Source organism: Numida meleagris, chromosome 11 (assembly GCF_002078875.1).
Source record: "Numida meleagris isolate 19003 breed g44 Domestic line chromosome 11, NumMel1.0, whole genome shotgun sequence".
Taxonomy (NCBI): Eukaryota; Metazoa; Chordata; class Aves; order Galliformes; family Numididae; genus Numida; species Numida meleagris.
The window spans coordinates 1,900,853-1,923,864 of NC_034419.1; the positions used below are offsets into that span (position 1 = coordinate 1,900,853).

The following is a 23,012-nucleotide window of genomic DNA, read 5'->3' on the forward strand; positions in this document are numbered from 1 at the left end:
TCATTTTGAAAAACTGGGGCCTAATCGGTAATTCTGCTTGGGAAATAGTGTTTTGCGTGTTTCTGCTTGTAACTCCTCATCTCTCTCACTCCCTGTGTCTGTAGCATGCCTGTTGTAGTGAAGTCCCCATGGCTGGAGGTTTTGGAAGATGAGAGAGGTAGCAGTGGTAGCGTTCGTACCCTTGGCAGCAGAAATCCACGTGCGTGTTTCTCCCACTTGAGGCCTTTTGTCATCAGACCAGACTTTGTCTCCCAGGTCCTTCAAGGGCATACTTCTGCCATCTCCTCTTTAGTTTTTTGAGAGTTTATGATCCTTCAGATAATCTCTTAGAATGCACCATTACCTGTGTTTTGATTTCTTTCTGTGTAGTGCCTTTTCTTGCTGTCATTTTACCTGCGTACTGCATTCTATGCAAACGTGCTTAGCGTCCTCACCAAAATCAGAAATTGTCTGGGTATGCAGAGAGAATTGGAGAAGGGCAAGTTCAGCTAGAGCTCTGAGGGCTGTGATCAGGGGCGCAGACTCTAGTTGGAGGCCTATAGCTAGCAGTGATCCCCTGGGGTTGGCGCTGGGTCTGGTCTTGCTCAATATCTTCATCAGTGACCTGGATGAAGGGATAGTGTCCACTCTTGGTAGGTTTGCTGATGATACAAAGCTGTGCGGAGTGGCTGACACGCCAAAATGCTGTGCTGCCATTCAGCAAGGCCTAGGCAGGCTGGAGAGGTGGGCAGAGAGGAACCTGATGAGCTTCAGCAAGGGCAAGTATCGGGTCCTCAACCTGCAGAGGAACAGCATGCATCAGTACAGTCAGGAGCTGAGCTGCTGCAGAGGAGTTCTGCAGAGAAGGACATGGGGTCCTGGTGGGTGACAGGTTGGCCGTGAACCAGCAGTGTGCCCTTGTGGCCAAGAAGGCCAACGGGATCCTGGGGTGCATTACAAAGAGCAGGACCAGCAGGGCAAGGGAGGTGATCCTCTGCCCTGCTAAGAACATTTACTATGACACGATAGTGAAATTCTAAGATTTTTTTTTGTCAGTGGTATTGCTTTTTTGTGAAGTGTTCATGAAGAAAGACATTGAAAGTACCTTGAGCGTGCATTGTGCAGTACTTAAAATTTATTGCTCTTGTGCCATCCGCCTTTTATAATCTGCTCTTCATTTACAAGATACATCCTCTTCAGCAAGCACCGTAGAGCGTGTGATATTTTCTCCTTTCTGCTTATATGACTCTAGTTTATTATTAAAACTTATTATTGCATTCTGTCTAGTTAAAAAAATGTTTGCAACTCTTTTTGCAATGTCTTTGTGGTTTTATTTTGGTTTTGGAAACAAAGAGACTGAGGAATTCAGTAGCAATTCTGCAGAATTGTTGCATTCCCTTTCTTCATTTCACGTATAATAAGGTACACCAGAAGTGACAGCGTAGAAGAAATTAAGAACATTGGGTAGATGTTTCTCGGTTTAGAAATAGCTTTGTCTTTGCATACGTATGATGCCTCCGACACATCTTGTTATGAGGTTGATAGTTGTATTCTGAGAAATATTAAATACACCTTGTGTCTGAAAACCTTGAACTATAGACTTGTAACCATGAGTTGGTTAAGTCTAAAGCTAGTGGAAGCATACTCTGGAAATGCTATGTGAGAAGCCATCAATTATGGGAAGTACAGGATTACCCTGTTCCCCACACTGTCTTGTGCTGGGAAACATGGAGAGAAATCTTCCTTAACCAAAATGTCAGCAAAAGGGCAGGAAATAGGAAGAAAGGTGTTACTTTTTGATGTGTGATCTTCCCCTGGAGGGAGAGCAGAAGAGGTTACAAAGAGGCAACAGTTTTCCACAGGCAATACCCCACAGTGCATTTTGTGGATTCATATTATTATAACTTTTCTCCAAATTGCAGTTGTTTTTAAGAGTATTTTATCCATAAATTCTATTGTTAGTGACCAGAATCCAAACTTGTACCTCCCAAAAGCACAGCCAGTATTTCAAGCTAGAGTACTGTGGCATTGCAGTGGTTTTAGTGACTGGCTGGTTCCTCAGCATTTTTTGGGAGGATACACAGCAGAGAATTGAAGCCTTCATCCAGGGAAGCTGTACGAATGGGGCAACTGGGAGAAAAAGGTGCACATTCCACTGACAGGACAGTTTTATGGCAAATGCACTATGGTAGTGGTTATGCCTACATTCAGAAAGAACCTAGGGAATCTGCAACATATCCAGCTCCCTCTTACATCACATAAGTTGGCAAGTTTACTTTTATCATTTGTCCTGTGCAGTTGTTTTTTTTCCTGTGAAGACTCTTTAGAATGCTCTGAATCCTGAAACAAGCATCAGGATGTCTTCAAAGCCTCTGTCATTACCTGAGCTGGTATACAAGAATTCTCCTGAAGATGAAAAGTTTGGGTTCAGATGTGTTTGGCTGAACTGGAGGCCAATCCGTGTGCCACTTCAGGAAAACTGAATTTATTCCAGTAATTGTGGTTCTCCATCAGATAAGGAGAATCAAGTAACGTCATATGAGGCACCACTTTCACTGACCCATTTAATTAACTAACTGTGCCTTGGATTTTGTTCAGTGCTGTAGAGAAGGTAGAACAAGATGGATGTATCTTCTAGTGAAATGAAACTGGAACGATGCTTATTGAATGAAAGTTAGAAAAAAATAAATATATATAATGCAATTGACATATCTTAAATAGGGCCTATGCAAGTAGCTGAAAAATAAGAAAAGCCCAAGGTGAAAGGGTGTAAAACAGGAAAAATAATAGTTGGTTGTTCTTTATTGCTAAGAAGTACTCTTCGTTTCTTGTGTGAGAGTACAGGTAGGTGCATCGCGTAGCTCTTGTGTTTTGTGTGTTTCAGTATGATTGTGTTGGACAGTTCTCCAGTGCTGAGGTGGCTTTGAGGGGATTATGAAAGCTGTGACTTGGAGGTGACGGAGAGAGTTACGTTTTTATGGTGAAGCAGAGAAACGTGTGCCTGCACATGCAGAACCATATATTCTGTCTGCCTGTGTACTGCTAACCTGGATTCGTAAGTCTCTGAATTCATGTGAAATTTCTGGAGATCACTGATGATCGTCAGCTTTAAAAAGCTTATATAAATGTATATACTTAGGACCCATTTATCTTACAGTACAATGAAAAGAGAGGAAAAATATTGCAGAATTATTGACCATGAGAGCTATTGCTAGTTCCTGTGTATGCAAACTTCTGTCCTTTTTTTTTTCTGAAGGAGGTCTCATTTCCACATTGTCTGGGTGCAGTGAGTTCAGGGCGCAGTGTTTTACCCACTGTGGTGATTTCTTCATATTTCCTTTTTTTTGGGAATCTGTTTCTTCAGGGCCTCAGAAAACAGTTACCTGAGCGTTTCACTTCTTACGTATTTTTGCTTCTCTCAGTGCATTCCTTTCATTTCCCTTCTTCAAGTGTCCGTTGTTCAATAATTTAGATAAATTTTTGTTTTCTTCAGATGTTGACCCTTCCTCTTTGTTCTCATTGTAGAAGAAACATCCAGAAGGAATTAGTAGAATTTTTTTCTGTAGTTATCATTTAAAAGAATTTTATTTAACAAATAAAATATGCCTTGTTGAAGGGAGAGAAGTATAATGGAATTATAATCATTCATGAGACCTAATTTGTGGAAGTGTAAAGCATGGCAACGAGAGATGAATGTAGGAAAGGCAAGGCTATAGTTTAACAATTTGGGTGGTTATTAACTTGGAAAGATGAGCATTTTTCACCTTTAAAAAAAAAATACCTTATACTAAAATGTGCTTTAGGCTTTACCTAGGTAACATTATACCACATAACTTTACACAATGAATGCGTATTATGCTATTATTGTACCTTTCCTTATTAATTAGTTGATAAATGTAGACCTGACTGGAGACAGTGTGTTCAGACTTTCAGGTACAGGGACAGAGTGTGACTTCCTACTAAGGGACATTTGCTGGAATGTAAGATGCCTGCCTAAAATTTTGTACTCCAATACTGAGTGCTACCAGAGTATACATCATGCATTTTTCTATGAGTTGATGTCCCAGTAGGCATCATAAGCATAACACATCTGTAATCTGATGTAAAGGAGATGGCAGATGCTTATAGGAAAAAACATCAGAAGATATGGAATAAAAAAAAAGAATAATAAAATATACATTTTATAGGGCAGACATCTGCCTCTGCTCCTCCCTCTTCCTTCTTAAAATAAACCCAAAGGTATATATTAAAATAAATGGTCTGTGGTCTGTATTAAATAGTAAAGATTCAGTCATCATGATGATACCATCTGCTCTTAAATTTAATCTATTAGAAATCTTTCTACTACATTAGTAGTAATCAGCTGTTAGTTTCCTAGCAGTATCATAATGAAAACTGATCTTGACTGGAAATTGCAGTTAGGAAAAGGTATTTCAGCAGAATATTTTACCTCCAAAGGTTCTTCCTTAAAATTCCAAATTTTATGGTTCCTCTTTACCTAAAACAACAAAACACAGAGTCTGTTAGATGGGAAAGCATGCAACAGTGCTGAAACAAGACTACAGTTCAGTGGTTAATTGATAACTGCATGTAGCTTTGCTAATGCAAGCCAGTAATGATTGATTAGATGCAGTAGAGAAAATGTCTTTTGAAGTCTATTTCTGAAGCAGCTTCAGATTTCTTGTTTCTTTGATTCTTCCCTCTGGTATGTGGAGCTGTTAATGAGGTTGCCATCTAGGCCTCTCTAAGGTTTCTCGCTGTGCTTTGCTGAGATGCCCTTTCACATTCTCACCAAAGAATACAATTGTAATCTGTTCTTTTTAGCAGATGGCTGGTGAAGCCCATGCAGAACCATGAAGAAGCTGAGTCTCACAGTGATTTTAAAAGACTAGAAGGGCAGAATTGTGTCTTTTACCAAGCCAGATTTCCATAAGATGGTAGGAATACAGTAGTTTCAAAACACTTAGTCCTGTGTTAAAACATGCATGCTTTTGCAATATACAAAGTGAGAGAAAACTTTGCTCATAATGCTATTGCTAATAGGTGATATGGAAAGGTGGTTTTCATGGAAGTGTTCTGAATTTGTGAGTGAATGCTGAGAGGCAGACTTCACTACTCACGTCTTTTATCTTAAGAATGTAATGCCATTGACAAATCAGTTCTAAGAAATATGATTTATAAACATAATGTTAAAAAAATGCCATTAGTCTATATCATAGTAGTTGGACTTAGCTATTCCAAGGTCATTTAAACTGAAATGAAAGCATCTGGCCCTTTTGTCAAGGGTGCAGCAAAATTTTTTAAATGACAGGCATCGTGTATGGGCTGTAAGTGCAGTGATAATGATGTTGAGATACTTTTCAACCGAAATATTTCCCATTTGGAAGACAAATGTATAAAAGTTTAAGATGCTAGATGTGTGAAAAATGATTTCCCCATTGTAAGGAAATACAGGAAGAGTACGCTTCTACAGTCTGCAGTGTTCTGGTTTAATATCTAAACTTCCATTACCTTCTCATAGGTGAAGTTGAATTGATAGGATTCACCATGCTGCCTGGTTTTTAAGTTTAAAAAAAAACAAAACTGACAGTGTTTAGATAATGGAGAATAAAATTCACCACACGCTGAAAGACTGTAGATTTAGAAATTATGAACTTCTGGTGGAATCAACGTTCATTTTTTCTCTAATAGGAGTTTTCTCTGACACAGTATCCCTAATTCAGATGACAGAATGCAGGTGTTGCTGGAAGTAACCTTCCCAAATTGTGTGCAATTCTTCATCTCTCTGTACCTGTGGTGGCTCCACGGCAGTAGGGAGCTGAGTTTGCCACACCGCTCTCTTACTCCCCCTCCCCAAAAGAACAGGGGAGAAAATGTGATGAAAAAGCTTGCGGGCTGAGGTAAGGACAGGGAGACTTTCATTTTAAACCCTAAATAGATTTCTGAAGCAGTTATAGCAAATTTTCCACAAGTTCACAGTTGGGGCTTGAGTCCTCAGAGCTCTGGTCTGTGTGATCAGCGCGCCTAATGGGAGAATGCCTGTACAGAGTGATTCTACGTGCTCCAAAGCAGAGCTGTAGGAGCTGCTGACATCCTGGAAATCAGATGCTGTTTGTGTGGAGAGAGGCTCAGCTGCGAGTGGCAGAGGGCAGGGAACATGTTTAGGGGAAGAATAAGCAGGAAGAATTGGCTTTATTAATTCCTAAGAAAGAAAGACAAGGTTGCTGGGTGGATGGGGTATGGTTGAAGTTGCATAGCTGAAGAAGAAATTAATATGGTTAATTTGGAAAGATAAAAAAAAAGAGGAACGATAACAAGTGTAACTGGATCTAGTGTGAGGCATGGCAAAAAAGCCTCACTGCGTTCTTCCTCAGAATCTGGAACTGACCCTAAGATACTTTTTTCTACATTACTTCTCTGTTGAGGCAACAGATCATAGAATCATAGAATGGCCTGGGTTGAAAAGGACCTCAAAGATAATCGAGTTTCAACCCCCCTGCTGTGTGCAGGGTTGCCTACTGCTAGACCAGGCTGCCCAGAGCCACAGCCAGCCTGGCCTTGAATGCCTCCAGGGACGGGGCATGCACAACCTCCTTGGGCAACCTGCTCCAGTGTGTCACCACCCTCTGAGTGAAAAACTTCCTCCTAATATCTAACCTAAATCTCCTGTCTCAGTTTAAAATCATTCCCCCTTGTCCTATCACTATCCACCCTCATAAACAATCATTCCCCCTCCTGTTTATACGCTCCCTTCAAGTACTGGCAGGCCACAATGAGGTCTCCCTGAAGCCTTCTCTTCTCCAAACTAAACAAGCCCAGTTCCCTCAACCTTTTTTCATAGGAGAGGTGCTCCAGCCCTCTGATCATCTTAGTGTCCCTCCTCTGGCCCAGTTCCAAGACCTCTGCCTCTTTCTTGTTCTGGGGCCCCCAGGCCTGGATGCAGTGGTGCAGGTGGGGCCTCACAGGAAGCCCCATCTCAGTCCTGGAGTGCTGTAGTAATGTGTGTGTACTTGTTCCCTGTTAATTATGTTTAAAATATCATGTTTCTCTGTTGTCAGTTGCTATGTTCAGAAGCAGAAAATTATATTTTTGTTTTATTGAGCAGTTGCATACTAAACTTTCCATTTGTTATGTGTTTGAATAGCAGCTTTCTCATAGTTACTTTAGAACAGTTAACTGGTTCACTGTCTGCATAATGATTTGTCTACTGGGATAAATAATTTTCTATCATTCTGAATTATTTCTTTAATATTCAGAGAATTTTCCTAGGGATTAAGCTTACCAACTAAAGAGCTTTTTCTTTGGCTTACTCATGATAAAATCTGTATTTCTTATTTTTGCCTCTTTTCTAGTAATCTAGTCTGCTGGGATAGCTAATCCTCCACCAGCGCCACCTGTAGATGAGTGTATTGTGTTTTCTGTTTCAAGGAAAACACTTCTCTGACTTCTGTGCAGTAAATAATCCATAGTTGCAAGGAGAATATCAATTCTAGGCTCTGCTCAAACTGATCATCTGGTAAGCAAACATTAAAGTATTTCCACATCAGTGGAATACACACCCACAGCAGTGGCTGTTGTTCTGGTCACTAGTTTGAATGACCCAAACTGGTATGAGAAGTATGTGGGTCTCTGAAGTCTACTGCACACGTACGGGGGGCCACTTCTGTTTGCTTTTCTGAGTTGTTGCATAGCTGTTGGGACATTGAGCAGAGAACTGAAAGGAAGGAAAGGGCAAGTGTTCCGGTAACAATAGAAACAGGAAAGGTGTAACACAAAGTGTGCTGACAGTGATTTCTTTTCTTTTTCTAAAGTGTTTTAAACGATTGACAGAATCTCTAGTCAATTCCTCCTGTGAATCCACATACATTGAGATCTGTATCCTTGGTATCTGAAGTGAAGTTGGTGGGAATTTCCCACATGCTGGAAATTCTGGTCTCTTTATAGTTCCATATAGTTCCATTTCAAGATTCCTTGTGTTCATGCTGCAAAGGGAAACTTTTGAAATGGTTTCCGTAGGAAGTTCAGGGATTACTGCAGTTACAAAGCAAAGCAGAGAAGATTGCTTCTCCAGTTCTAACGATCATTTCTGTCATGGAGATCGGAGGAATATTGTTGCATTGGGTTTATTTTCATCTTGCCATGTAAACTCAATCCATCGCGTCAGGCAATAATTGAGACAGAGGACGGAGAGAAGTCCATGGGCCATGATGAGATTCCCACAGGAGTGTGGGGAGAGCTGTCTGAGAGCCGCAGTTGAGAACCGTTGGTCGTTGAGGAGAGAGCAGTGCATAGCACCCACCTGCTCCTGAGGAGTGACAACTGTGTTTTGCAACCTCTCGCAAAACGTCCGAGGCTGGATGGTACAGCAAGTCTGGTGAGGAAGAGAAGATTAAGCCCAGGAAGTCAGGACCTCCTTTTGCTTCCACTGGCTAAGCCACCGAAAATTGGTACCAAAGTGAGGCTGACAAGGAAGAGAAAGCGAAGGCCAGGAAGGAAGGATCTCCCTTTGGAATCTCCTGCTGAACGTCAGAAGATGGATATGGACCTCACACCTGGCACCTCCGAAGGAAAGGTTGCAGCTGAGGCCTGGCGGCAAACTGAATCAAATGGTGCAAAGAGACGATCTGCTGCAGTTGGCGGGACACTTCCATTGAAGGCAAAGTGCCAGTGGGTCACCTGCAGAACAGAACATCTGGAAGGGAAATCTTTGGACGGTTCATCATTTCGTAGAATCATTAAATCATCAAGGTTGGAAAAGTCCTCCAAGATCATCCATTCTATCCATCCAACTACCACCAGTGTTGCCCACTAAGCCATGTCCCTTAATACAACATCGAAATGTTTCTAGCACGTGTCCAGGAATGGTGACTTCACCACCTCCCTGTGCAGCCTATTCCAGTGCCTGACCACACTTCTGGAGAAGAGATTTTTCTCTAACATCCATCCTGAACCCCTTCCCTGCACAACTTGAGGCCATTCCTTTTAGTCTTGGAACTGGTTATGCGGGATAAGAGGTCAACCTCCACCTCACTACAACCTCCTTTCAGGGAGTTGCAGAGAGTGATAAGGTCTCCCCTGAGTCTCCTGTTCTCGACTGAACAATCCCAGCTCCTTCAGCCACTCCTCATAAGACCTGTGCGCAAGACTCCTCTCCAGCTTTGTTGTCCTTCTCTGGTCACACTCCAGGGCCTCGATGTCTTTCTTGTAGTGAGGGGCTCAAAACTGAACACAGGCACTCGAAGTGCGGACTCACCAGTGCTGAGTACAGAGGGATGATCATCTCCCTGCTCCTGCTGAGAACACTATTTGTGATACAAACCAGGATGCCATTGGCCTGGGCATACCGCTGGCTCATGTTCAGCTGAGCATCAGTCAACACCCTTAGGTCCGGTTCTTCCACACAGTCTTCTAGCCACTCTGCCCCAAGCCTGTAACGTTGCATGGGGGTGTTGTGGTCAGAGTGCACTTGGTCTTGTTGGACTTCTTCCCTTTGGGTTCAACCCAGTCATCCAGCCTGTTCAGATCCCTCTGAAGGGCCTTCCTACCCTCAGGCATATCGACACTCCCTCCCAGCTTGGTGTCATCTGCGAATTTACTGAGAGTGCACTCAATCCCCTCATCCTGGTCATCAGTAATGATATTAAACAGGATAGGCCCCACTATTGATCCCTGGGCCGACATATGGGGCCCTCTATTTCCCTCAGAAGGGAGCTGCCTACAACAGTCACCCTTCATTCCTTTTTGGCGGAGGCAGTCTTGAGGTGTGGAGTTGGCTGCCTTGCCCTAGGCAACCTCCTGGGTGCACCTTCCATGCACCTTCCACCTCTTCCTCATTCACCTCTCCATCATGTTCCAGAGCCTCAAACCTGTTACATAGGGCTTGGGAACTGAGGTAGGTAGCGATGGGGTTTGCCTATGACACCAAGCTGAGGCTTGTTTCCATTCCTCATCTCTTAAATCCCCTCACTTTCCGTGACGATGGCAGGGCAGGGTGTGCACTGCTGTTTGGGGTCTATCACCTGGTGTCCTTCTCACAAGTTTGGCAGGGAGGTACTCCACCAGCCTATCTTCTGCTCGCACTCTGATATTCCTTAGTCTCTCTACCTCCTCCTCCATCTCTGCCGCCATACTGAGCAGATCATCCACCTGCTTACACTTCATGCAGGTGGAATCCCAGCTGCCCTTCACTGCCAGCAACAGGCTCAGGCACTCCACATTTTTTGGCAGGCACTCCATCTGAGTCGCCATGTTCTTTTTGGCAAGAGCTTTGTGCACTGTGGGGACCACAGCTAGATTTCTTCTCAGGGAAGCAGCCAATAGGTGAGCTGCTCTCCTCAGTGGGCAGAGATACTGTGCCCTGCTGTGTCAGCGGCCTGCACCAGCTGCCGCACCACGACCTGTTGGCCTGTCCTGTTCACTATGTTCACTTGGCAAAAAAAAAAAAAAAGTAAGTAGCATTTTCCTACTTACCACAAATAGATGAAAACTCTCAATAAATGTATCTAATTGCTTCTTCGACTCCATGTACCTTTTCTTCCAAATGCCCGAGGGAAGTCGTTGCCTTTGTGGTAAAGAGAATATTGCCTGGCACCGAGTTTGGGTCATGAATGGATCCAGATGAATCACTATATTCCATAGCAAGATACGGAAGACACAGTTTTCTGTTTATTTACCTGCTTTCACTAACTGCAGTGCACCGTGAACAAGATCTCTGGTGCATATATCAGTCTTTGCATTTTCTTGATATTACCATTTATGGCTTTTCTTGTTAATGCTGCATATTTTAAAGAAACTATTACTGTCTGCATTTATATATGGAAGCTGTGTAGAGTGATTAGTGGTTTTATTAGAGAGGGACATTCTGTCCTATGAGATTTCTAATATGAATCCATCTTAAGATCTTCTACTGGAATCAATCATATCTCATCTCTCCTCGCCACTGCCGCTCTTCTCAAGGAAATCCTTTCAGGTTGGCAATAAGATACCACATACCAGTCTGCAGGGATGCAGGTTTTTCTTCAAGGGCGATTTGTTTTTTGAAGTTTTTAACAGAAATGAATCAGTTGTGGGTTTTGTTGGTTTTCTCTTTTTTTATAAGTTTTTCATCCCTTTTCCTGCTCAGAAAGAACAAAAACATCCCACCAACGTGAGACCTTGGAAAGATTTTGCTGTCTGACGTGGTAGGGTGCGTGTTGTTGAATGTCGGAGTGAAGCAGATCTTTGTCTGTGTCTTGAAGTGGTCGTATGCAAGAGTGAAATGAGCCAGTCTCTGTATTAGAGCTGCAAACCTGTTCTGATAAATTAGCTTTTCCCAGGTTATAGGCAGTGAAGACATGTAATCCAGAATTAGAGCTCTTCCCTACAGTTCTGCTCAAGCATTTCACACGTACTGACTGGCAGCTGGTCTGGCCTGCTTTTCTTCGGTCACAGTCGAGATCACCAGCAGGGACCAAGGAATCACACCATATGACCAATGTCTCTTTTTTCAGACATAGATTTTTTTTTTTTTTGTATCTAATGGAGAGGATTCCTTTCAGGAACACAAATATCTACTTTCCATGATGTAAATAACAAATAAAGCCTTAATACAGAGTCAAATGTTTGGTGTGGCAGATGTATGAGAGCCCAAGGAGAATGTAATTGGTACTTAGCTACATTTCTCCTGCTAGCTTTAATAACCTTCTTAACATTTGGTCGTTTTTCCTTACGTATGGTGAGCGAAATGGCAGGTAGTTATTTTAACTAATTTCTGTTTCCATGGAAACAGAAAAGACTGTTTGCAGTAACAGTCTTACTGTAAGCTCTGTAATCCTCCCCCGTGGCTTCTAGCCAAGGAGGTAACTTAATAATTCATGAGCATTAAGGCTGAATTTGCCGGGAAGAGAACTGCGTTGCTTGGAGCTGTTTTCTCAGAGCCTGATTCATTTCCCTCACAAATTTGGTGTTCTTTTCTCTAAGATGTCTTTATGAAATACACTCCATAAACCAAGGCCATGTACTTCTCTTCAGTTGTTTTTGTAAGTAGGGTTATGGCAGGTCATCTGGAGAAGGCAGCTAATGACAAAAGCGAAAAAAGAAAGAAAAAAAGAAAAGGAAGAAACCCATCAGTACTTTCCTGAAAAGGAAGATTTTTAAATAGACCGTGAATCATTGTGCAGACAATTTGCAAAGTTCAGCAGAGGTGATCCTTCTGTCTTGGGGTTCAAGAGTGACCCCTATTGACACCAGATCACTCACATGCTGTTGTGCCGTGGATTCTAGTACACGTTTCTGGCTTACGTGATTCGTGGGAACTGAGTTCATGCAGAGGTGTAGATGCCTTTCTGTATGTATGGTTTGACTTGCACTCACACGTAAACTGAGGCCTGGAGACTCTTCCTGTGGCATGCTGGGCGATTTCGTTACTAGGTTAGCTTCACAGAAGCTGTACGGGCATAGATTTATTTTTTTTCCTAAGAGATGAGCAAAAATTAGCTATTCTAAAAGTGCAACGCATTAGTGGAAAATAAACTTGAAAAGCTGTTTATGGAGGATATTCCTAAATGAACTGCAAACAAATTGCTTAATCATCTCAAGAGTTCTGCCTTTTAAAATACAATAGCAACATGTATATGTATAATATGAAACATTTTCACAAACAGGATGCTTTATGTTAAAAGTACTTGTGGTCTTCCCTCACAGTAGTTTTTAAAATACTGACAAGCTCCTACGAGGAAGCAGTTAGATTTTCTTCGATCATGTTATTACTTTTCCCTTTCTTCATGTGCCTCCTAGGTGTCGTGAACACTTGTACTTCATTAGTACAGGATTGTACAACTCTTTTGTTGCTTAAATCATTTTGAGGCAAAAAATCAACCCCATATGTATGACAACAGGCAGTGACTGAGATGTCAGTGAGCGTGCATACTTTCTTCGTGAGTATGACACAATCTGGTTGAAATACAAGTTCAGAAGTCCTGATGTGAAACCTGTTCCCTTCTTAGATGTTTTCTACATTGTGTTCTCAAAAGCATCAATGAACCCATAGCGACCCACTTTGATTGCATTGTAGTTATGTTTTTGCTTTGACAAACATGAGGAAGATTTGGAGGAATGTAGAAAGTGGAATGAAAGGTTTTACAGACATGAGAGAAGCCGCACAATGCTATTGTTAACTAGATTGCAGCACCAAGGGGAAGCCAGGGCAATGCAGGCATGGTTTTCTGTCTGCCACCATACAGGCAGCTGGTGAGCTCAAATGACTTTCCTGAAGAAAACAGCCAATGCTGCTGTATTGAAGCACTGGGTAACTTCTGCTCTGCTGAGTATCCTTCCTCCCCAGTACAGAGAATTGTTTCCCAAGTTGGTTCCTGAACATATTGGCATGTGGGAACTGTACAGCTAGTACAGCACTGTTGTTCAATTTTTTATTCCCCGCTCTCCTTTTTTTTTTTATATACCAGTAATTCTGAATTCAGTTCCATTCACTTGGTCAACATGCTCTCCTTGGAGAGCTTGTGCACATGGCGACAGAAAGAATTCAGCATTTCATTGCATTGGTGAATTAAACTGCCCGAAGTATGGTGTGCACAGCATGACAGCAGCATTTTGGAGGCAAGTGTTGGCAAGCTTTCCGTTATCATAGCAAGCAACTCGCTCATCCTGAGATCTTTGTACCTGAGCTGCAGTCCCATGCTGTGAGCTGAGTTAATATTAGCATTTTATCAAAAGAATTTTTATTGGTATCTAGCCATTAACTTGGGCTTGCAGTGCACAAAATAGATTCTCAAGTTTTTATTTGGCACAAAAATGATTATGTTTTTACATAACCTCTTAAAATACTGATGATATTTATTTCCCAACTCAATGTTTTTTTCTAGAATTATTGTCAGGCATATTAGATTTCACTAGCAGATAAGAGTAGAAGACATTTTTGTGAGAAATTAAGTATCATGCTCTTAATCATTTCTTAAATGGTAGGAGTAAGTATGAGGAAAGGAGGTGGCTACTATTGCCTGGCCACTCTGTGTCTATTAATGCTGTACCCGCGTTCATACAGGGATACATGGTCAGGATTTTTGCCTTGCAACCACACATTAATTAAACCTGCCAGTGAGCTGGTACAAAGGGGCTCACTAACCCATTTCAAGCTCTTTGCCAGGCCTTTTGTTGTCATCTTTGCACGTTGTGCAGAAGAAAAAAAGACCAACAAAAACCCACAAACAAGAAATTCAAACAACAAAAGTTCCCTATGGGCATAATGCTACTCTTGCTCACCCTGCAGTAAATTTTGTCCCTATTTGCCCCTTCCTTCATGCTGAACGTGTAATGTCCCTAACCACCGATTGCTTCCTTCCTTTTTGCAGAGACAGATGTCAGTTCAGTATGGTCCTGCTTTTCAAACAGTTAAAGGAAGCCAAGAAGTGAGACACTGTACTTCTTTCATTTGATTTCCTTTCAAGTTAAAGAACAAGAAGCTAATTGACTTTACTTATCAGAGCAATGTTTCTTGTATTTGAATAGCGTTAGCAATTGGTAATCATGCCAGTGATTGTAAAGCTTGACTTACTGCTACACAAGAGGTGGTTTCACCATGATGTGAGTTAGCACAGGAGGTGATCTTGCAGTTAAAGTAATTGAAGATTGCTTGTCGCACGTAGGAACGAGAGGAACAAATAAGCTTTTGTTTAAGATGCTGCAACTGGTGCAGCTCTTCTTAGGTCTGAACTCAATTAGGAAAAATGTTAATGCTTTTCTGTGTTTTTGGTGCATTTCTTACTTCTGATTTTATGCAGGAAAGAACTGGTTTGGTATATTTTCAGAACAGCAGAAGAAAGGTTCGTCTGGCAGTAGTCAGATTGCATCAAACGCTCACAACCTCCCCATACCTGATTTCCACCACTCATTTGACAATTACAACTACTGTGTCTTTCTAATTTTCCTTTTGGTTTGTTTGAGGTTTTTATTAAGAGAGAGTAGTATGTGTTTGTTTTCATTAAGCAATTAGTGCAGTTCTATTTATAATAAAAATAATGCTTTATGCCTACAGAAATGGGCAATTATTTCAATATCCACCTTACCCAGATTTGACATTTTGTTCTTACAAAGCCAGGCTTTAATGTTGTGTAGATTCTGTGCATACTTTTTGTGCAGAGAATAACCTCGAGGAATGGACAGCCTGGAGATGGAACTCCTTCAAAGGAAGTAGGTCTTAAAATAAGAAATAGATTGATTGAATTCCTGCTTGGTTTCTTGACCCTAAATGTGTGTGCCCTTCCTTTGCCTAAAGAAGGAATTAAAGCTGAAGGCGGTGGATCTTCAGAACAGTTGAAAACAGAGTTACTATTCTTGGTTTCTTTCGACATAGAAATAAATTTGCAGCTGTAAAAGGGGGACATCTGACTAGCTGGAAAAATGGATCAACAGTGTCACGTTGTACAAGGTTTGCATCCGTGCCAGGATATACTCAGATCATTATCAGCATTAGGGAGACCTTTGTGGGATATTTTAACTGGTTTCTGAAAACTGTTCCTAAACAGGAGTACCATAGATGAGAGAAATCCTGGAGCTGAAAAACAAAAATGCAGGTTAGGAGAAATGACTCTTGAGGTAGCTCGGGCTTTTAAGGTTGCTTGTTAGCACCACTGTCTTTCCATTCATCTTGTCTTGTGGTGGGATCTCCTCCCAGTATGGTACCTCATCGTGTTCCACAGTGCTCAAGTGCTGTTTGCCTTGAAGTTCCCTTAATTATTCAGTGGCGTGAGCTCAAGAGAACTCTGGGGAGGAATGGAAATTAACAAAAGGAATTTGAAGGTTGTTACTGGGTAGTGCTGGAATAAGGGGATGAGAGATGAACAGGCAGGTGGAAAGAATGGCAGTCCGCTTCATTTATTGAAAAGCACTGGCATATGGGGACAGCAACCTGACTGTTCTCTGTGGCTATAAGAAGAAAAAGGGAAATTTGAAACATTTCCACTTGTTAGTAGAGAAAAACCTTGCAATGGATTATCAAATGAGCCTCCAGAATATATCTTTCAATGTTTTGAAAGCAGGCCAAGCAATGCAACTTTTGGTACTGAGTCGGGTATAAATAGACCATGGTTGTGTGGAAACCACATCATGCCAGCTCCAAGACTTGTCAGTCCCTCACTCTGCCATTGTCAGAGGGACAGCATGCGTGGGATTCCAAGGCATGCAGTATTGTGTTCAACTTCAGGTAGGAAAATGAAATGGTTGTTAGTGCTGAAATACTATTTTCAAAGAAAACCGAGGTTGAAAGTTCAAAAGTACGAACTCACTGGAGATTTAAAATATGAGTATTTTTATTATGGAGGTCAGTGGAACTGAAAGAGCAGTGACATCATTATTTCTCAAAAAACTTCAGTTTAGTGAGTTTTAATTCTTAAACGATGGTATAGAATGTATGCATACGCATTTTTGTGGTGTGTACATATAAATTACCATTCACTGTCTACATAGTGACTCTTTAAATGGTTAGTCAAATCTTTTAAGTGTAGCAACCTGAATACTTTCTGGAGCTCATTTTATCCAGAGCTGTTTAAGATACTGCTGTCATTCTCAAACTTCACTTGTATGTTTACCCTATTCTCGTGCTCTTACCCTAGCAGTCCACTATTGGACATCGCTGAATAACTGGCTGAGGTGGACCTTGGGTATGGAGGGTCATTGTTACCATTTGTCTGGTTTTGACTTAAGCTCGTATTAACTCATATTTGGGCATCAGCATTTTCTGCTTATATAACGTGGAACAGTAGTATGAATTTCCAGCATTTTCATCCTAGAATTTGAAAGTGCTCTTAGTCATTACTACTTCTTCAAATTTCCATTTTCCCTTTCCATTATTAATCCTTCATCTCACAGGAGAGCTCAGTGCTCTGCTAGTGGTTTGGTTTCCCTTCCAAACTTCACTCACAGTTTCAAATAAGACAACAGTGCTTGCTGTGACCACTGCAATGAAGTGACCGTATTCCAGGTGTGGCCTCTCCAAGGCACGTGTAGGGGATGCTAACTTCTAGGGGGTTGCAGTCAGATATGAGTGAGCCAGCCTTGATTTATGCTTTAATTTTGGATGGACATCTTCACCAGTGAACTCCTTTTCCCCTGCGTATGTAATTCCTGTTGCTCGCAGTCCCCGTTCACTGGTAGGCTGATTGCTGCCTGCCTGCTTCCTGCTCCTCGGCTGCGTGCATAGGCTTTGCCTTCTGCTGCATCCCAGGCTGAGAGCTGGATTAGTTCCTAGCAGCAGCAGCAGTGGCAGAGCAATTTGCCAGAGATCTTGTTTATTTAACACTGATGCGTTTTGTGCTCTTATCCTTCAAAGTGGGACATGCCTAACATGCATAAGGCATAGTAATTGTTCAGTGAACAAGCAGAATGTGGCAGATCTGGATTTAATACATAAACTGCAGTCGGTTGTTGCTGTTTCAAGTTCAGTTTTGAAGAGGAGCCGTGTTTGTTTTTACCAAAGTAACTTTCGTAGCTCTGAAAATCATGATTGTTGTTTTTTAAGGAATTTTACTTTTCTTTATGAAAGGTATATGTTATACTAATTGTAAGTACAGCAGAAAAGAGATGTATGCTACCTCCCAAACTTTCTAGGTGAAAGATAGTACAATCGAACTTACTCAAAGATGAAAATTAAGTGAATTAGTTGAAATTAAAGTCTCCCCAAGCATTGTTTTTCAGACTCTTGGAAATACTGACACTTGTTGCTGCAGATTGGAAAGAGGAGGGCTATGATTTAATGTCTCTTAAAAAGACTTCATATTTTAGTGACGTAAAACATGATTCCCATTTAGGAATTGATGGCATGAAGTGTGCCCTCATGTTGTATTTCCCCTGTCTACCACTGGGCATCATCATTCTGCCCTCTGGTTTTTTGAAATCCATCGCAGTAAGGCAAAGCTGGATGCCAGCAACTGCAGGTGCTGCAAAACCAACACCCATACCAGTGTGTGTTAATATAATTAATGTGTTTTTCTTGAAGAAAGGTCTCACTTGAAGAATTCTGACTTCATTTTTTGTGATTATGTGTTTAGTAGCTAGAGGTAGATACAAAGGCATAATGTTGTTACTGTAATGCGACTGTTACCGTAATGTACTGAAGATGTAACAGTGTACTGCACTTAATACATCATAAAATGCTTATTAAAAGAGTAGATTATACTATATTGCTGAAGCATTTGTTTAAACATTAACTTACTAAGTGATGTCTCAGAAGGCTGTTGTAGGTGAGGAATCATCAAATATCTGTGTCTTGTGGGTTTCCTCAGGGTGTGTTAGCAACCTCAGAGTTTATAAGCATCTACAGCAAATGAATTGAAATTCTTGCTGGAAGAAGTTGTGGGATACGTAGAGACTGGAGTAATAGTAACAGAGAGAGTGAAGCAGACAGAGCGTGGTCTGGATTGCTTAGCAAGATAAGCACATAAACAAGCAAAGATGGGAAGCGAGATGTGTGAGCCATGCATAAAGCATTAGGCACCATTCCTACAAAAGTGGCAACTTGAAAATAGATCAGTATTTATTCAGGTTACTCCAAATGAGCTCCTAGTGTAACGCTGTGGTAAAAAGGCTAATATGTGACACCTGATGAATTGCAGAGCTGGGGTCAGTAGGGAATTCAAATGCATGAGACGTAGGTGTGGGCTTATGGCATAGGCGGTACCAGTACGAGGCTGTTGCACATTGATAGAAATGTTTGTGAATCTGTGCTGAAAAAGAACACTCTGGGTAAGTTCTATAAAGTTATTCCAGTGCTTCAGAATGAGTTGAATTGTTTATATGCTTTTAGAGAGATGTTTGATCACAGTGTAACCAATGAGTGATATCAGTACCCTGTAAGAAGATGCCTTTTCTAGAGGGATCTTTACAGAAGAAAGGGTAACAGAAACCAGCAGCTGAACACTGAAACCAGCTGCTTCCACGCTGGTGATAACCCATGCATTTTGACAGTAGGGAAGAATTACCTTAGAGCAAGCTGCCAAAGGAAGCAGTACGTGCTCTGTGCTTCTTCAGGCCAGCTACACTGGACCTGATAAAGGTAACTAGAGTTGATGGTCAGATAAAGGTAACTAGAGTTGAAACAGTCTTACTGGGTAAGATCAAAAGGATCTGAGTTGTGATGGAAAAGCAATTAGAAGTTTTTATGATGTGCTGTGCTCGTGCTTTATTTCTGTGAATCTGTAGAAAAAAAAATCTAGTTGGTACTTTGTTATACATTAGTGAATAACTGCTCTCTGATTTATTTGTATATGTAAATCCTCTGTTTTGCTAAAGAACAATATCTGTGCCCATGGCCTACCCTCAGAAGCAAGGACTGTGTATTTTGCAGTCTTCATTTCCGCTGTTTTTCCTGGTAGAAGTAATTTGTTTGATGAGCAGTTTCAGTCAGTTGCATCACCATGTGTTTGATTTAATGTATTTCTTCTAAAAATACTGCGTGGATGGAGATTGGTCGATTGATATTCTTGTCACTTCTACTTTTGAGTGGATTTTAATGAACTTTCTTTACCAAAAGCAGTATATGCTTCAGCAAGTGTGCCTTACCCTTACGTGAACTACTTGTAACGTGTACAAATCCCGTGCTTCATATATATTCACATGATTTTAATATTATTGTATCAGGAATATGCATCACCCTCGTGTTTTCACATCAGAGTTCTGACTTGTAAGTCTTCCGTGGTATTCCATGTAATTTTATCTGTATTAATGACTATTGTTTCATATGCTTTAGGAATTAAAAAAAATGACCAGTGCATCCTTTATTAAAAATGTTTCTAGCTGTATTTTTATGCTAAAGTGTGTATATGAAACTCATTTTCTTCTTAATATTGTTTGCTTTGTAGTGAGAGGTTTATGGTGAGGTTAAACAAGAACGGAGGCCCCAGGAATCCCGAGAAGATAGATCGAATGTGTGCGCTTTTCACGGTACGTGTCTGTTCCCTTCTTCCCTTACCCTCGTGTGATTATGGATGCGCTGGGAGGGAGAACACAGTTCTTTCTTTCCCATGTATTAAGCAGAAGTGGATGCTGTTTCTAAGTTTTGTTACTGTTTTAACTAAACGTTAACAGAAAAAAAGAGAAATGCTTCTAAAATATTTTTACAGCTAAGCAAATATTCTGAAATGCTTCCTCGTAACTGTGTTTGTTCTTGCTTATAGTTTGAAATGTTGTATATTTTCATTGCATGTATTACACGCTCAAGCAACAGGGCACGGTGAAAAACGGATTGGCCTGAACATAAAGCAAGGTGCTTTTTCCAGAGTTGAAGTTAGGGAAACAAATGCAACACGTGCACGTGCGCACGCATACACACACAAACACAGTTCTCCAAACAGATTTCTGCCTTGGCCCATTTGAGAGTCTGTGTGGCAGCCCCAGGTGCATGGTGCAGCAGGAGCCTCCCAGGTTGACAGCACAGTGCGTGATGGAATGGAAAGTCCAGGACATGCTGCAGGAGCACAGCCAAGGTGAAGCACTGTAAGCTGATTTTACTGAAGGAACTGCTGCGACCTCCCTAGTTTCTTCAGTAGGCATTATGCACATAGCTGCTTTGCGCTGACACGAAGCAGATGCAGTGAACTGTGCCAAGCCCTCTCCAACCATCTGTGCCAGCAAAACAGGATCCCGCCAGGTGGTACCTCAGCTGGGAGTGAAATAGCCAGCTAGGGTTCACTTCCTTTCTGTTTTTCAGACTTACCTGTCACCTTGCTGCCTTCTTTGCTTTGTGGTAGTACTTTTTGAAAGTAGTACCAAGATAGGCTGTTGCCAAGATAGCGGTTTCAAAACATTCAAACTTCAGTATGCATGCTGCACTGGTCTTAAGCTCAGGTAAAAATTGCCTCAGAATCAAATGTCAGACAACTTCTATCGATCATTTCTAGGAAAGAATACGGAAATCAGCTCATCACAGATTAGCGATAAGGAATTTCACATCCTAAGTGATAAACACTTTCCATCCTGATTCACCTTGAGTTCGTGCACACGCTAGAAGCAAGTTGGGGAAAACCATTTTTGCTTCCAGTGAAAAAAAAGATGGAAGACAACTTCAGTATAAAATGTAGTCCTGGCAGTGTCCATCTAGCGTCAGGCAGTGTGGGACACTGAGATAGGCATGGTTCTCAGCACTGTTCCCTTTTATCCTTCACAAAGATACCCGAATTTCTCCTCTTAAGGAATAGTCCATGTCTAGTCAGGAGTATGGATGCTCAATTCTGCCTCCATCTGGACAGAAAAGATGTGAACCTTTTCAAAAATAGCACTGGCAGTGATGATAACATCAGTATTAGTAGAGGTTTTAGCATGATAGGCGAAGTGCTGCTGATGATTCAGTGTCAGTGGAGGTAACAGTGTCTTAGTATTGCAGTTCTCACTGACGTCACTGTCCTTAACTTGAAAACTAATGTATTTCTGTTCTAAGAGAAGGATGTCTGGAAAGCAAGTTTTAGCACTGCTGCCTGGATAATTCAGAAACTTGAGTTCAGGATTAATGGTTGCTCTAAGGGTTATTCCCAAAAGACAACATAGACTGGTTTGTGTCAAGTTTGGCACTTAATGGCATTTCAGCATTCTTAAAGGTTTTCACCATCAAACTTCCTCACCTGCACTGATGCCACACTACTTAGTCATGCTACAACTTGCTTGTTTCACACTGTGGAAGTGTTGCTCTGAGGATCTGCAAAACAGTCTTTGCATGATTTCAAAAGCACAAACAGAATAGTGATAATATGAAGTGGCCCAGGGCCATAACAGTTCCAGAAGAGACTTGTTGCATGTCACAAATGAGGCCAGCCTATTAAGGAGGCCAGCTGCAAGTATTGCCACTCTGTACTCAGTTGCAGGTACTCAGAGATCACTCCCACTGAGATCACTACCTTTCTACTTAAACTACATGAAAATACTAAAGTTGTTTCAGTGTCAGTTCTCAGAGATGCTTAGACTTGTTGCCTATCGCTTTTGTCTGGTAGATCTTTTTGGCTACATCACAGAAACCAGAATAACTGGGAAAGTTATCTGTGCAAAAAAATGCCCAGTGCTGATGCAGTATTTTTCATCAGCCTATTCAAAGCAGCGTCTGAGGTATGTAACAGAGCACCAGAGAGTAATTTTCAGATTAACTTTTTATCTGCTATGATTCGATCTTGATCAGCTGAAATTCTCTTTCAGTCTCCTGTAAACAGACAGTTCTTGTTCTGCAGGAATCCAGGCGCATCTTTCTAGTCTACTCTGTACAGATTCTGGCTGCATAGCTGCAGTTAATGACAGTAAGGAAGTTCTGTATGCATCACTTCTCCTACATAGGAGCCATAATAAAATTACAGACGATGTATCAGTGATACGGGGTAGCTTTGTGTATTCTAGGAGCTAGCACTGACGCTAAATAGATGCAATCAAGAATCATCTCTGAAGATTTCTATCCTGCAACAGAATTTTTTTCAGAGGAAATCCCAATTCTGGCTATCATCAAAACAGATACTGGGTGGCCAGCGCAGTTGCATTTGGGTTCACTGTGAGGCACCTTTCCCTTATAAGCTGTTGTTTACATATTTTCAGTGAGAACGTTGATTGATGTTGTGAAATGCAGGATCAGGCAGGATGCGCGCAGTGCTCGTAACGCTGGGACCTGCTGAGCACATCGTGACTCACCGGGCTGTTGAGTCAGAGACTTTGAAGAAGCATCCCCAAGTGCCTTTCCGCTCAAAAGCCAAGTTTTCTTTGATCCTAAAACACCTAAAAGGCCAATCTTCTCTTATACAGGAGATTTCAAAATGCCGGAACATTAATCAGAGGGAGTTCAGGATGTTCACCTGTCCATCGTGTTCTTGTGTCGTGCTTCTCTCCCAGGCCTGGTTGCAGCCTTTCCCAAGGCCTCTCAGGCTGTCCCAGCCTACAGTTCTCCAAGGAAATGCCTCTCTCGACAACCCAGGAGACCCAGCATTCCTGCTTCCTCCTGCCCCTAGCATTTCCCAGCCTCCTCTGTGCTGCAGTCCTGTGCTTGCTGCGTTCTCACTACCTGCCCTGGCTGATGGATT

General features: G+C 41.7%; 1 protein-coding gene across 9 annotated transcripts in view; it reads left to right on the forward strand.

Moving 5' to 3' along the window:
- Positions 1-23,012, forward strand: part of DOCK3 (dedicator of cytokinesis 3) — a 209,663-nt gene that overhangs the window by 85,467 nt on the left and 101,184 nt on the right. For all 9 annotated transcript variants that reach the window (XM_021409194.1, XM_021409197.1, XM_021409195.1 and 6 more), the window contains one exon: positions 19,827-19,908. In XM_021409194.1, coding sequence (XP_021264869.1) covers positions 19,827-19,908 — 82 coding nt within the window. The remainder of the gene's footprint in view (positions 1-19,826; positions 19,909-23,012) is intronic.